This window comes from Pagrus major, chromosome 14 (assembly GCF_040436345.1).
Source record: "Pagrus major chromosome 14, Pma_NU_1.0".
In the NCBI taxonomy this organism is placed as follows: domain Eukaryota; kingdom Metazoa; phylum Chordata; class Actinopteri; order Spariformes; family Sparidae; genus Pagrus; species Pagrus major.
Window position 1 is genome coordinate 11232152 of NC_133228.1, and position 15789 is coordinate 11247940.

The following is a 15789-nucleotide window of genomic DNA, read 5'->3' on the forward strand; positions in this document are numbered from 1 at the left end:
CTGTTTAGTGGCTGTGAATGTGACTCCAGCTTGAAATGTATCAGTAGCAATTGAAGATGATAAGAGGAAAAATGTTAAATCTGTCCTATAAGACTTAAGGTTTGAAATACATAAATAATTTTGTTTAATTTCAGTGTTCAAACAGAATACAGTGTGAGTGTACAGTTAAAAGTATTTCACTGCCGTCATCCAACCCTGTCTCCCTTCATGGCAGTCTGAAGCGCTTTGCTATCATAGCATTTCCAGTTGCCGTGTAACAAAAGTCTTCTCAAGATCCAACAATAGTCTTTGTTGTTTTTTCCTCTTGTGTGAGACATCTGTAAGCGACATCTTTACAAGATGTTGTCTTCCAAACATTGCCTTGCCGGAGGCAAAAAAAAGGAACATCAAATCCTTTCACTGCAACATGCTGCGTTTTGTCACAGTTTTGTACCACCGCGGTAGAATTTTTTTGTGTCTCTTTTATTCCAATCCTCATGTCTGTTTTTTCTTTCTTTAAAGAATTCCAAAATAGGATGTAAAAATGTGCAAATTGTTCAATAAATACTTCCAAGTCCTTCACTTCAAATTCCACTTTATCATAACCCTCTTGTCTTCAGTCACTGTCCGCTTTCCCCAGCCTCTCCCTCGCTTCCTCATTCCCTACTTGCAGGTGTAAACCTCTGATTTCTCGCTGCAGGTGTTGCACTTGACAAAACAGCACCAGTGGAACTTGCAGTTGCACTGCCAGATGCGCGTGTAGTGGTGTGTGTTGTAGCCCCGGCCACAGCACATCACATTACAACTGTCTGTGTGAGTGGAGGTGCCATTGCACAGCCGGCCCCGTGTTCCTGTACTTCCTGTGACTGTGTCCTCTTCGCAGTAGTTGGGCGAACGCTCCAAGTAGACCAAGTCTGTGTCCGTGGGCTTCTGGTAGCCGCGTGCTTCTTTGAGCCTTAGAAAGGAGGGTTGGCGGAGCCGCGAGGCCCGGACCGGCTCGACTTGAACCGCGTCGATGTAGCGGTCTTTCAGCAGGTAGCCAATCTCTCTGAACTTGGGCAGGGTGATCCAGCAGGTCTTGGTGGTGCAGGAACCAGATACGCCGTGACACTTACACTCCAGCTTCATCCTCTCCTCTAGGATCTGATCACATAGAGAGTAGAAATTAGGTCTGTATGAATTAAAAGAGATAGTTAAGAGCTGAAAATATAGTCTGCATGATTCATAGACAGACGGGTGACAAATTAGGGGGAAAACAACTTAAAAACAGCTTCAGAGCTCCTTGGAATTGATTCAGCAAGTCATGGAACTCTACTGCAGGGACGAAACTTGAAAAGATATTTCCTCATTTGGTGTTTTGAAGATGGGTCATACGCATCTAACCATTCAGTGACCCCTCGTCCCCTATGGATCATTGTGAAAGAGACTGCTCTCCTCACGATAGAAATGATTCATCATCAGATGAAGGTAATCACTCAGAACAACGCACTCAAACCATGCCACTAAAATGCCCCCCCCCCCCAAAAAAAAAAAAAAAAAAAGCATAACAGAGCCACCGTTTGTTATATTTTTCCAGTCATTTATCAATAGGCCCTGTTAGTAAGATAGTGATACTGACGCTTTGTAGGTCGGGTCAGTCCACATCCAAAAGCATCAGTATTCGATGAGTTAGGGAAACACAAAGCATCAATATTTGATGAGTTGGGAATGAGACTCAAAAATGGACTATCTTACCAACAGGAGCTTTAAGTTGGTCCCTTAATTTGTCAACCGTCTGTATGTCCATGGTTTGAGTCTCAAACTGTCAATAGCGATCGCATAGCCTTCAAGCCTCTTTTGGTAAGCCCGCCGTCCAGCATGCCAACTTTATGTCAAAAACCTGGGGGAAATAACTCATACCCCGAGACTGTAGTCTCTAATTAACTTTACCTTTCTTCAGACCACATAATGGCGTGACAGCCCGAGAAAACTGACCAGAGCTGTTGCGCAACCATACACGTATAGAATTACATTGTGGTTTAAGACAGATTTCTATTATAATGCCATACAAATGTTCTCAGATGACAACACTGACAGGTGACTGTTTGCCCTTTTGACTGAGCTCCATGTCTACTTTTATTGTAGTTACTTCTCCATCAATAAGAGCGTATGATCATTAAGCGACTAAGCTCGTAATTAGAACTTCTTGTAACGTGTTTGTCCTGGTCAAATCAGTGGCTCCCCTTCATCCTGACTCTTAACTCTAACCCTACACTCTGGGGGGAGTTTGCTCTTGACTTTGGTTGGTTCAGTGTGTGCAGTGGTGCAGAAACATGGTCTTTGGTGCTGCCACTAAAAGAGGGGAAGAGAGAGAGGCTTGCAATAATATCCTCTATGCTCACTTAATGTGAGTAATTCATGAATGGACTGTAGGGCTATGGCACAATTCCATTTAGCATCTGCCAAGTTTTGCATTTCAGTCACATTGCTGCACTTGTACTTGAACTGTAGAATCATGGACAATCCATCCCAATTTAGACATTTTCCTTATATACTGTTATATATGGAGTGTGATACCTTTCGCCCTGCCTCGTTGTTGTGCAGGTTCATCAGCCGGCGGGCGTTTTTCTTGATCTCCCGGGCGTCGACAAAGCGCCGCGAGAACTCCACCCCGTACTTAACATCGGCCGAGCAGCCTCCCCACTTCCAGCCCTCCTCTTGGTAGTCGTGGTAGCCCTGCTTCTCGCGGTCACAGCCGCACTGGCTGAGGTTGCCTTGGCTGCAAGCTGTGGTCACTGCGTGGGCAACTCCGGCTGCGGTGATCGCATAGGTGAAAGCTGCCTCCCTGCTGCCTGAAGAGAAAAAGAGCGAAATGTCAATCAATTTGAGTTGGAGTGGAAAGTGGAAAGTAGCAAAAACTGACATAATGGGCTACAAGTACTCTCATTATTTCAAGTAGACATTCTAAAATCAGTTTTAAAGAACTTTTAAAGGCTTGAGAGTTTGTAATGCAGCAGAAAGCCTGCGTTACAGTCTGGGTTTTTGGAGTTTGAAAGAGTCAGAATGAATGACACTTGTGAGTTGCTTTATGCGAAAATGTAGGATCCAGTATTTGTGGTCCTTGACCTCTGCCCAGTTTGTTCAGTCTGCATATAATTAACAGAACTTCAGACTTTGACTACGCCAAATTAAGTCAAATTTTATGTACAGGTGATACACCAATCCTCCCTATTAAGTTCTGTGGAAAACAGATGCGTCCGAATACCACAATTAAAAATGTCAGGTGACGCTGTATAAAGAGCGAGACAGTCCACACAGGGTGGAGGAGGTCGTGAGGGATAGGTGGGTCAAACAAACACATGACTTTCACCCAGGAGACGGTTGTTTGTGTCCTGTGTGTAACTGAAAGTTGGCAAAGACTTGGTTTAACTCAACTCCATAAAGTAACGGACATAACGTATCTAACATACTGCAGTATGTAACGTTAGTCACTTTAGTTTAACATTAATGATGATCTAGATCTCCCAAATCTAACCAAGTTGTTTTGTTGCCTAAACCTAACCAAACTGTGACTGCTTCACCATGTAAACCACATGTTTATTTTTGTTAGCATGAAGACGAAGGTCACACGACTATGGATCTGTTCCCCACAGAAGTCGGTGGGAAGGACTGGTTTTTGGACTTGAGAGAGACTTATTCGACTTCTACTGCATCAAGTTTTACCATTCTTTTTTTAAGGCCCTGGACACCCACCATACTTGCCAACCTTGAGACTTAAAACATGGGGTTTTGAGGGTTCAACCCTCAAAAATATGAGATTCAAGGACTGTGTTTCCTGCATTCTGGTGACATTTAAAGAATGAATTTAAGAAAATAATGATTAACCAGCATTTTTATTTTATTTTTACTTCTCAGGAAACCTAACGTGTTCACGTGTCATTCATTAATATTTTGCCCCTACCCTTTCGAGAGTCTCTGCAATCACTGCCCTGTTTGTTGGCCTCTCATTTGCGATTGACGAGGTGCGACCCCAGTGATTGACAGAAAAATAAACATGGCAGATTTTAAAGCCCCTTTCCTCTAGAACTTCATGTAAGAAATGGAAATTCTTCTTTCCAGGGCCTCTGAAATATGTTAAAATAATCTTTCTCCTCTCCATTTCTCTTTCCGTCTCTCATTCACTGAGGAGGATGAGGCACAACAGTGCAGTTGACCACACGCTGCAAAGTGCCAGAAACAGGTTATGATGACTAACAGGCGAACAAAAAAGAATTGGAAATCGAGGGAAAGAGAGCCCAATACAAAATTGAGACGGTGAGCAAGTTTGACTCCCACACAGGCCTTTTTGTTATTGATCAGACCTGTTTCAGGTAGAAGTTGAGGTCACCAAACTTCATGAACCATAAAAAATGATGAAGGGGAAATTTCGACACCCAAACATGTGCAACAATACCAATATCAAGCTTACACAGTTGTAAGAAGAAGAAAAATGAGTAAAAACACCTGTGTTGGTGGATTAGATGCACCAATATGTTGATCTTAGACCTTAGTTGTATTTAATGCTTCTCTTTCTCTGACCTCGCTCCCTTTCCAATAACTGTGAATCCTCAAAATTACTGAAGTGCACTGTTGCTGGACGACTCTACTACTGGAAGGTTGTAGAGTAAATTAATGTTGAAAGGATGTTTAAGTAATCTTACCCCATGTTTACTAAATTCAAGCATCAGCACTTCAGGAGATTGTAGTGTTCTTTTCAGCTGCAATGCATTTTAAATGCTGTCCAAGGCAGATTAAAGGGCCAGACATCAGAAGCTGACTATGAGGAGCATCAATATAACAAGAATTATTGAGACCATCTATATAATCTCATAAGAATTCACAGATTTTTTCCTTTCTGCCTTGTTTCATGTCACTGATCTGCATCAGCAGTCAGTCACTGTTGCAACAGTAATGAGTGTAGTGTAAAAAACACAAGTGACATCTACTGGCTGACTAGAGGAGCTTCTTTAGAGCTGCTACGTCTTGATGTTTTCATCAATGGAATTTCTCACGCGGCTTAAGTGTCATTCTGTGTCTGTCTTAGGAAGTCCACATTAAAATGATACCGCTGTGCATGTTGAAATAATCTGTGGCCAGGCTCAAGTGAGATGTGCCCATTCCCAAGCTTTTGTATGTCACAATTTGAACTTCAGAATAAACACATTTTATATTTATGGTGTGGAGGGGGGAAATGAATTTATTGGCACTACAATTGGTAATAGGATATCCTCCCTCTCCAATCAGGATAATGCTGCCAGAGTATTAATGCATGGCGTCTCGGGTGGAGGCGGCTCTAATGGCTCCTTTCCAACCTGACAAACTCACTCGCAGAAAACCATCGAGCCCTGCGGTTCCCCCCGTCCATAACTCATAACAAACTCTGAAGTCTTCTCTCATCAGGCTAAATCCACGACCCATTCAGATATATTGTATGGTGAGCATTTCTCAAGGCATCAGACGCATGCAACAGCCAAACAGCCATCTCCTCGCGCTGTGATTTGTTTTGATTGTACAGTGCTGCATGCAGGGCCCCATTGTTGCCATCCAGCTGCTGGAGCTGACTTCAATTAGTGGTTAACATGAATCTCTCTGGTCTTTTTCAATGCTTAATGAGTCCACAGGACCGGCAGGTCAATCAAACCAAGTGGTGGATGGTGCTTTGGTGACACAAGAGGGGGTATGGTCTGTTTTTGCACAAAGATGGCATAAGAAAACGATACTGAGAATCCCTAAAGATGAAAGGATTCTGACATGTTTTCACATTAAATAACAGTCTTAATTATACAGATCTAATACGTTTTAGTCTCCTTTAAGTCTTTCTTTGGGGAAACTGTCTCCATGGGGAGGGCGTGAGGATCAAAACAGGGTCCAAAGTGTCTTTCTGAGCTCATTTAAACACCACAAGAGAAAAGAGACATTTCCTCTGACAAAAGAAATAAAGGGATCCAGACGTCTTGTCTGCCTGTCTCCCGTGTAGAAGAAAGTGATTGCTCCCAGAGCTGCTAGATTAAACATGGATCCAAACCCACAGCAAGACCGCAACAAAACATTTCGGACTGCAACACAATTTATATAAGAGGTTCACATTAGGAGCAAACAGGCTTCTGTGAGAAATAAAACGGGGGAAAAGGCCGACTAAAAACCAGGGAGATGTGTTAGATTATGTGTTTACAGATCGCGTAAGTTTGATATAGAAGATGTCACACCCAGATAGACATCAAACCTCCTTCAGAAGGAAGTCTTCACACTCATTTATGGCTGCTTTGCTGTGACAACGTGAGTTACAAGCACAGTGATGTCACACACATTGAATTTCCTCAAAGCCTTTTGTTTTTTTGTGAATCTATTGTGGTTCTCGCATGTGGTGTTTTGCCACCCATCTCAAAGTCTGTTTCATGCCACTCAGTCGAGCTATGCTGCAGCTTTTTTCTTGTGCCACTGACAACAGTTACAGGAGGTTTGAGGATAAATACGGGAACAATGAGAAGACAGGCTGATGTCAAACCACAATGACGAACTGTGCTCATCCACACACAAGCTGTACCACAAGTATGGGAAAATCAAGGATGGGAAAATCAGACCACACAGCTCAGTTAAAGCAGTTTTTCAACGATTATTGTCATTATCGGTTCGACTGCCAATTATTTTTACAGTCAATCGATGAATTTCGTGACTAAACATAATGAAAAATGCTCATCACAATTTCCCAGAGCCCAAAGTGACATCTTAAAATTGCTTCTTTTGTCCGACCAGCAGTCCAAAACCCCGAAAAATCTTCATTTACTATCACACATGGTAAAGAAAAGCAGCAAATCCTCACATTCAATAAGCTTGAAACCTACTAGAGTTTGATTTTTACCTGAAAAATGTCTCATACGATTAATCTATTATTATTATATAATAGTTTGCGACTAATTTCCTTTCGATTGACTAATCGATTCATCGGCTACTCGTTGCAACTCTAGGTTAATGAGAGACGTGTCGCTTCAACACTCCTGCCTCAAGTCGACGACTTATTGTGTCTACATTTGGTTTGATCTGACTTCCTTTTGTAAAAAAAATTGGCACAAAGTCCAAGGATGTGCTATAGTGTGGCCCACTGGCTGAGGGGTTTTAAGGACTGACCATGAACCACAACGTCCCTAGTTGGAGTCAAGATGAGAACCTTTGTTGCAGGTCATTTTCCATCTCTCTCCCCTCATTTCAAGTCATCTATCTCTAATAAGGGCATAAAAATGTCAAGAAATAAACCAGACAAACCTTATACAAGACCCCTGTCCCCTGAGCAGCATTCTTCCCCTCACTCACCCTGCTCTCCTCCTGTCTATATTGAAATTTAAAAGTCTATAGAAGCTGAGCAGAGACTGACCTACTCTCAGCTCTTGTCCAAAGACAGTCCTCTCGCCCAGGGCCGAGCAGTTCCACCGGCCGTAGCGGAACTGGTACTGACACTCATTGATGCCCAGTTGGGCGCCCTCGCCGATGACAATGATGGCGTCGGGGCGACTCTGGCAGAGGGCTCTCTGACGGGGGGCCAGTCCTGGGATCTTGTTGCAGATGATGTTCGCGCCTAGGGCGACCACTGAGGACAGCGCCCTGGGAGGGAGAAATGGAGATTAATGAGGGGGGACAGATGGAGACAACTGCTGTTGATTAAAAGGAACAAACAGTACCTGAACACACAGACTTTTTTTGCTAAACCTTTCATTGCAGATCACAAAGATAAAACCAAATAAACCACATGAGAGGATAAGAGCATTCATCCTTACCCCTTACCACATCATGTGTAATCTAATGGACCCTCATAAAGACATAAAAGAGAATAATAGTTAAAATGGGTCCAAATCCACTCCATTTCCCTCTACCCTCTCTGTGTTACAGAAAACATGAACCACCACAGCTATTTTAAGTTTCAGGACCTGCCCATGTCATGAATGAGAGGCATGCATGGTGCAGCAATCATTCTCTCTGAGAGGGCTCTGGGTCGTTTAATGCCAGAAGAAAGAGCTCATTACACCTATAGGCAAAGCATGAGGTAGTCCAGCATGACTCTTTTCCATATGCCACTTTCCAATTACGGCCCTTGTCTGACGAGGTGCTCCTCTGACAAAGTGGTTCTGGTGTAATGTGTAAATCCAGCAGAGCAGGTTCTCTCATCAGCTGCGCTCATATTAAAACACGCAGATTGAATATTGTCCAGATATTTATTACAAGTCGATTTATGACATAGTGTTTGACTGAAAATGACATAATTGCTCATATTATGGGAATAAGATCTTGTTCCATGGCGGAATAGAGACGATTAAACGACATTTCTTACCCACTTTTCTTAAATTTTGGCTGACTTCTTCCATTTCCAAAATAATAAAGTCACCAAAAAGATTAAAACCATGACAGTTTGCTTCACTTAGCAATGTTAAAGCTGATTTTTAAAGTGTAAAAATAAATAATAAAACACCTGCAACAAGGTGCGATCTAACTTGATTTCCCCTGTGCGTAATTGCGCGTAAGGCACGGCTGCTCGCAAGCGAATCAAACCGACTTGTGTCTGAATGAAACAAGTGCATTGATAAGAAACCTACAGGTAGCTACCGCTGGTGAGGATGAGGAAGATCTGCGGGTAGTAGACGGACAGCAGCGCGCTGCGAGACGAGATGATGAGCATGGTTGCGCATTGAACCCAACTGGTTCTGCTCTCATGCGGTTGGAAAAGATTAGAAGAGAAACAAAAAAAAGAAGGTGAACGAGTATATCCTTTTATCTGAATTCCCAGGAGATAAAAAAAAAAAAAAAAACTCAGGAGGGTCGTCTCTTCCTCTCTTCTTTCCGCGGTTGGGTGTCTTCAGCTAGTGGAGCCGTGGCGCGCTGCGGCAGCTCCAAGCTCCGCTGTCCATGTGTCGGAGATGAGAGGCTGCATCCCACGGCCGAAGTGCGCTCTGCCACCTGGACTGATAGAGGACTGGGTGGGAAAAGAGAGAGAGAAAGAGAGAGAGGGAGGGAGAGTGGGGGCTGATGGGGTATCCGGATGTATGATAACGTGCCGTTCACGTCTCCAAAAGTGAGACTGTTGTGGCACTCGATGGGTGGGAGACAGTGGCCTCTCCCGGCGCACCAGCCCCCGGGATGAGTCCCGCACACCCCGCATCCCACCCCCCGACACACCTCCTTCTCTACTCTCTCTCTCTGTCCCTCCCTCTCTCTCTCAAGTTGTATCTGTACAGTCAGTATTTACTTTTTTTGTTTTAGCTGCTCCTGACTAAAAGTGGAGGCCTCTTTTACCTGTGATTGGATCCAACATGTGACCGTCTGGGTACAATTATTCCACCATGCCACCCCAAACTCAACTTGAATCATTTTTACATTAGAATTACATATTAGCATAGCATATGCTGACAAGTTAGCAGCAGCCCGTTTCGGTACGACTGTGCTACGACTGTGTGTTACTGTGCTAGTGGTGTAAACGTCAACACTCCTCCGAGTTCCCAGTCTGACCACTAGATGCACGGCTAAGAGAGCTAACTAGCTAATGGCAGCTACAGTTAGTTACTCTGGTCGTATGCTGGCCCCTAATTCTTGGCTAGTTCTTACATATTGCATCTTTAAAGTAACATGAAATCGTGTTTTTTCTTGAGGGACTTCTTTGGAAGATACCAGATTGCAAGTTGTTAATTTAAATGCACAGTATGTTATTTCTGACGCTTAATCGAAATGAAACAAAAGACGCGTCTAGCTTGTCATCATTGTTAAACAACCACCATTCCTGACAAAAATCTTTCTAAGTGACTCAGGAATAGTTATAGTTTTAGTTTCATACAGGTGGACTGGACGGGGGCTGAAATCATCAGTTGATTTATTCATTACCTGATCAACAGCAAATTATTTAGCAGCTTTTTAGAATATAAAACAATCCGTAAGAGTAATTTTTAAGACAGAATGGCAAAAAAAAACTGGTTCCAATTTCTCAGATATGATCATTAGATGCTTTGCTTTGTCTTATTTGATATTAAACTGAATATATTTGTGTTTTGGAAATATTGGGCTTTCGGAAATCATAATGGGTGTTTTTGAGCAATAATGATATGAACTGTACAACTACAGGCTGAGATGTGTGAATGGATCAACTTTTATGAATGCAAAATCTCTGACATATGCACTCCTCTGTTTTAGTTCAGTACTGTACGGCTGGAGCTGCAGTTTTGCTCTCATCTCAGATGCTCGCTGAAACGCTTCAGACAGTCAGTTCATGAGACTTGTCGGTCTCCCCACCCACATGTTCTGCTGGTGCATCACCAACAATACGCCCTCATGTGGTAGCATGAAGGAAATGTCATCACACCAAAACATCCGGCTAGACATTGATGCTAGAGTGCAAAGCAGGTAGTGAGCGGCAGTTCATTAAGATGTACTTTTTGAAACGTGAGGTAGAAGAGATGTCTTTAAGACTATATTCCTTTTGGAGATGGAGGAAAGGTTTTCGATTAATCACCATGTTGGAACCACATTTTTCTGCATGGTTTATATTCTTGTTAAACCCATATAGTCTTTGAAGCGCCCAGGTGTAATCAGTTGGAAAAGCCAACAAGGACAGCACAAAAGGAATTTACGCTGCTTCTTCCTCTTAAAGACGTCCCTTTCAAACAGCGCCCTGTTTGCTGTCGGACTTTAAAGAGAGTGAAACAAGTACAATGGGAGGGGATTGTCCTGTTCGGTTCCACAGGACCTTCAAAGGGCGAGCAGTTTTATAGGCCGACTTCACAGAGTGGACAGAGGACAAAGTACATATTTCCTCCACTTGTTGTTGACGTTTTGGAGACTGAAAATGGAGACGTTCTCAGCTTTACTTGAGCCGAACAAACAACCACAGGGAGATAATGTTAATAAGATTTGTTCCAAAGCGAGATATCAATCATCTGGACAAAAGTGAGACCTTCGAAAATGATTGAGGGTAGTTTTGTGGAAATGAACCTTTTAATTTAAATTCCCTTTGGCTGCCAGCAAAACAGTTTGAGAGATAGCAGTGATTTGGAGTGTAAAAGAATAAAATACCTCTCATTCTTTGGCTGTCATAAGATTGGCCTGATTCTCGTGCCCACTCAGCCTGTGTAACCATACTGTATCAGTACTATACTGTCAAGAATGAGAAGCAGCTCTGCCACTAAATTGGACCATGCTGGCTGTTGTAACCTCATCACACGAACTCAATCTGCAGCTATTTCAGAGGACAACTCGCAGATAAAGCCTCTGGCAGAAGCAGAACCCTTTGTGTATATGTGTCTCCTGTATGCCTCTTTCTCTCTCCCTCTCCCTCTCTCTTTCTGTCCAAATAATCCTCCTAAACCACAATTTCCAAAGCCAAGATAGCACTTAAGCAGCGTGCACTCACTGTCCTGGCGCCCATGCAGTGATATCTGTTTCTTTTCATATTTTTTTGCGCAAAACACAAGATGGACATGGAGACTTGGGAAGTTTAGGGCTGCACAGGAATCAGATCAGGGATGACAGTGGCTGTAAAACAAACACAGCTTTTGGTTTTTTTTTTATCTGTCGCGGCAGCTGCCAGAGTTTAGACAGGGGAGTTTTTGATAGCTTCATCCATATGATGATGAGTGACAGGGCTGAAGACAGGCAGGGAGAAAGTGGAGCAGTGACGCAGAGGGGCCTCAAGCTGGAAGCAGGCCTAAAAAAGTCCTGATTAATAATGATGTTTTATGGCTCTGTGGACCTATCTTGACATTGAGCCCTAAATCCCTAGATGTGTGAGCGGTTGTAGAGGAAATGGTATTGCTGATCGTAAGTGACATTTTTTGTCTGGAAGAACGGGGCTCATATATGAGTGTTAAAAACGACAATCCCACCCACAAGCAGCTTTAAGTGGAAAGGAAGTTTCTACATGCAGGCCCATCACCGGTTCATTCATTTATGGGAGGGAAAAAACACACTGAAAAAACTGTGTTGAACTTTTTTTTTTGCACGATGTATGTATGTCGTCCTATGTTCTTGCCGTGTAACCATAGCAGCACAAGAACTCAAAATACAAGCCTGTTTTGCTCTAATGTTAAAGGGGCACTCTGTAGTTTTGAGAGAAATGTTTTTATAATTCATTATAAAACTTACATTATTAATGAGGTAATAATGCAATTTTTTCCCATAATTGAATAAACAAGCTGTTCTCAGAGGAAAATAAGGTCCCCATAAACTGTTTGAAGCTAGAAAGGTGGCAGGGTCCGCCACATATAAACAAAGTAAAACAGTATGAAGCTGTGTTGTCCTTTAAGGTCAGTTTGTTTATTCAGTTTATTCAGTCAGGAAAACAAAGATAGTTTGTTTTATTGAGTTTGTTTTGGCATTAAAAAAATCAGTCAATGAAGATCTTTCTCTCCTGATTAAAATTTCTTCCCCACAACTACATAGTGCACCTTTAACAAATACAAATGTAAACAAATGGTACACCTTTAAAGCTCACGTTAGCTCTTGCAAACTGCTATTCAATGTATCAAGAGCCGGGTGTCTTTTTTGTTTATAGGCCTGTAAAAAAAAAATTCATATTGTACCTTTAATATATAATATTTAACAGAATTTCATCTAAGATGCACGCTCATGTTTCACATCCTCTTCATACCAGCACTTTTGCCGGCTACTGACTTGGTTTATTAAAGATGCTAGCAAATATATATAACCTTCATTTAATTTGGAAGTCACACTGACATTAAAATCTCTTTTACAAGTGAGACATAGCCAGGACAGGGTCAAAATAGCAGCATCAAGGACATGGCAGGACAACAACAATATCAAATCACAAATGCAGCAGTAACTACAAAAATACATTTGATAATACAGTCCGCAAACCGGGTAACAATATTTAGGCATGTGTGTAGCAACTGCAGCTGGCTCCATTCATTTAAAGATACAGGGGTCTCAAGTTCAAGCTCGGCCTGCAGATCATTCCAGGACCAAGGACCACAGTAGAACAGGCTTGATTTGCCAGCCTCTGATCTGACAGACGGCTATTCGAACTGAAGCCATGTGTGATTGTTGTTATGACTGTTTTGCAACGAGAAAAACTTCTGTCTTAAGTAAGTGGGAAATTGAATCTTGTGGCAACACAGTACATAAAATAAGCATAGCAGAAACATCGGATAGGTCAGACCACCATGTTTGACTCTATATCTTCGAATGTTAAATAAAAATGTCAACAGAAATAAACAAGTTTGCCCTTTTCGTATAATGTAGATTCAGTTGTCTAACTGGAAGTGACGGTCGTTGTCGGCACAGTGATTCAGTCTATAAATCCTTTAAAAAAGCACATTGTTTCTCAACCATTGCAGCTGCCCCAGAAAATTAGTTTGGCCCCTGCATTGGGACTTAACTCACAACTTCCTGAGGTCTGTATGTGTCCGATCAGAAGTGCACACTCACAGTCAATAAAATCTATTTTACGGCAAAATATATCACTGCTACAGGCAATGTAATGCAAAAACTATTCCCCACTGTAAAATATATATGTATTTATTTTATTAATTTTTTTTCCCACGACCATCTGGTGAAATTATTTCACAAACCCCCTTCGGTGTCCGGACCTCCAGGTTTAGAACCAATGGCTTAGAATATATGGAGCATAGCGTTAGTAAATCTGCTGATTAGCTTGTGTCTTTTCTGCTAAATCCAATGTAAATGCGTCTGACTAAACTGTGGTAGTGCAGTTCTCCACACTGAGTTACTCTGTATGAATCATTAATGTGCATTATAATGGCATTCATGCTGTTTACTTGCAATATCGCCCCAAGAAATACCGCATAAAGTAAGAAAAGAGTAGAACCGATTTTCACAGTGTGTGGGGACGTCAAAAATGTCATAAATCAATATAAACAGTACAGTATAGCATAATGCTGCTCAGTATATCGCACACTCCAAACATTTTAAACAGTATCACATTATACTAGAAGAAAAACTTGGCCTGTAACATCCCTGAAAGCCAATTTGGTTTTGAGACAGTGGTGAAACATGGATGGCACAAAGACTAACAATAAATCATGAATAAAAGAAAACCCAAAGCCTTACATTGTCACCATCACTATTGCCAACAGCATCTGATAAAAAAAATGTGCAGAAACACCCTCGGTGACAGTCACTGCGTCTGACATGCAAAATTTACACCACATTTAAAGAGAAACAGCTGACTGTAAAAAAGACACTGTCAACGATAAAAAAAAACTTTTTTAAGTTAAATAATCAATGGCTTTTATTTTCACAGATTAAAAAGAACACCTGTTTGGTCCTATAAAGAATATCGTGATCATTCTGTGTCATAAAGGTACTCGTGTACCTACCACATGTGCAACTTCACCCACAAGGCTTAAACATGAAACGTGCAAAAGTGCAATATATGTGACCATTTTTAAAGACACAGACAGCACTGAGACAGACGAACACATTGGTTTGGGTTTTTTCACAGGATTTGTCAAAAAAATGCAAAATAAAACCAGCCTTAATCTTTAAGTATGACATTTTAGATTTAATTAGATGGGGAGAGACGTGCATCAAAGGCCCTGGTCCTGTATATCATGTGTGTCTCTGATCCACTGAGACACCCTGATGGCTTTAATTTGTTTAGGTCAGACAAGTGCACATGGGTAATTCTGGCACACAGCGACATGCAACTCGAGTGGCTTTCAAGCCTCACCGCAATGTCAGAGGCATTGTTTAGACTATAATATGGCAAGACAAACACATGGTGCTTATATGTGTAATGGGCTAAAACGCATGCTGGAATGCACACGAAATCCGAGTGTGGTTAGGGAGAATGAACATCGCCCCCTGCACTTTGAAGGGATTACGGAGTGTTGCCGATAAAAAACAAAATTACCCCGGGGGCGAACAGGCAAAGAGAGTATTTATGACACAGCTAAAAGAAACTACTTTGTAATCAAATCTAATTTACACTGTCAGAGCATCCATGAAAGCTGACAGGGGGGAAATTGTTTCCATGTTGCAGAACAACAATTCCACTTTTGAGCAATTATTGTCTTTGAAGCATCTTGAACCTTTTTGAGAGCAGATGAAGGGAGGGCCATATTTTCAACAATGCCACGAGGCACATAAATGTCTGCAGAAATGATTCCTTTTATGTAAAACGGGATTTATGTTTTTGGTGTAGAAATACAGATTTGGAGTTGTAAACATGTTGCAGATGTTGAGAAAATGGATACAGTGCATCACCAGGAATGGGTTTGAATTCAGCCGCTGTGAGCGACTGAAAAGGGAAAAATTGAAAAGTAAGTTATGATTCATCTAGGAGAGAGATTCCCAACAGAACAAGCTGCTTCTGGATGCTGCTTATCACTCATTAATTAGTAGTTTTTCCATCGTTATGAATTACAAATGTGTTAACTAAAAGTTCCCCTAGATTGACATTTTCCATCCAAGCCCAGAAATATGTACATTTTGCAGTACAGTCTCCTAAAAAGTGGAATTATCACCTGTAGTGGTTATTAGGAATGAAGCCTGCAGAGTGTTTGCTTTAAACTCAGTGTTTTCCAGCCCAGGAGACCACTTTTATTTCAACTTTGCGCAAGATTTTAGCCTCTTGCACCTCACTTTGTCACTTTTTGTTGTTTGAGTTTAGCGCCTACAGCTTCTGCTTTTACACAGTTCCAACTGCAGAGGGAGACAACACACCAGAGAAGGTCTTAGTACAGATCAGACTCCTCTGTTAGGGTCAAGCTGGTCCCTTTTACACCATCTTTTTGTCTTTCAGGGCACAAGAACAGCAGCTTTTGTACGCTTTATCGCAAC

The 15789-nt window shown here is 41.9% G+C and overlaps 1 protein-coding gene across 1 annotated transcript; it reads right to left on the reverse strand.

Moving 5' to 3' along the window:
* Positions 1 to 642: 642 nt before the first annotated feature.
* wnt7ba (wingless-type MMTV integration site family, member 7Ba) lies at positions 643 to 8662 on the reverse strand. Its single transcript, XM_073480572.1, has 4 exons — positions 8580 to 8662; positions 7367 to 7593; positions 2536 to 2810; positions 643 to 1122 (listed from the first exon to the last, which is right to left on the reverse strand). The coding sequence occupies exons 1-4, from the start codon at positions 8660 to 8662 to the stop codon at positions 643 to 645; spliced, it is 1065 nt and encodes a 354-aa protein (XP_073336673.1).
* Between the last annotated feature and the right edge of the window lie 7127 nt (positions 8663 to 15789).

What these genes read in the sequence shown, in the direction of transcription:
- wnt7ba (XM_073480572.1), bottom strand. Translation starts at nt 8,662, where the DNA reads ATGCTCATCATCTCGTCTCGCAGCGCGCTGCTGTCCGTCTACTACCCG. An exon ending in TGGACAAGAGCTGAGAGTAG is followed by an intron (nt 2,811 to 7,366) that starts GTCAGTCTCTGC and finishes TTTTCTCTTCAG; the next exon opens with GCAGCAGGGAGGCAGCTTTC. An exon ending in ACAACGAGGCAGGGCGAAAG is followed by an intron (nt 1,123 to 2,535) that starts GTATCACACTCC and finishes CTATGTGATCAG; the next exon opens with ATCCTAGAGGAGAGGATGAA.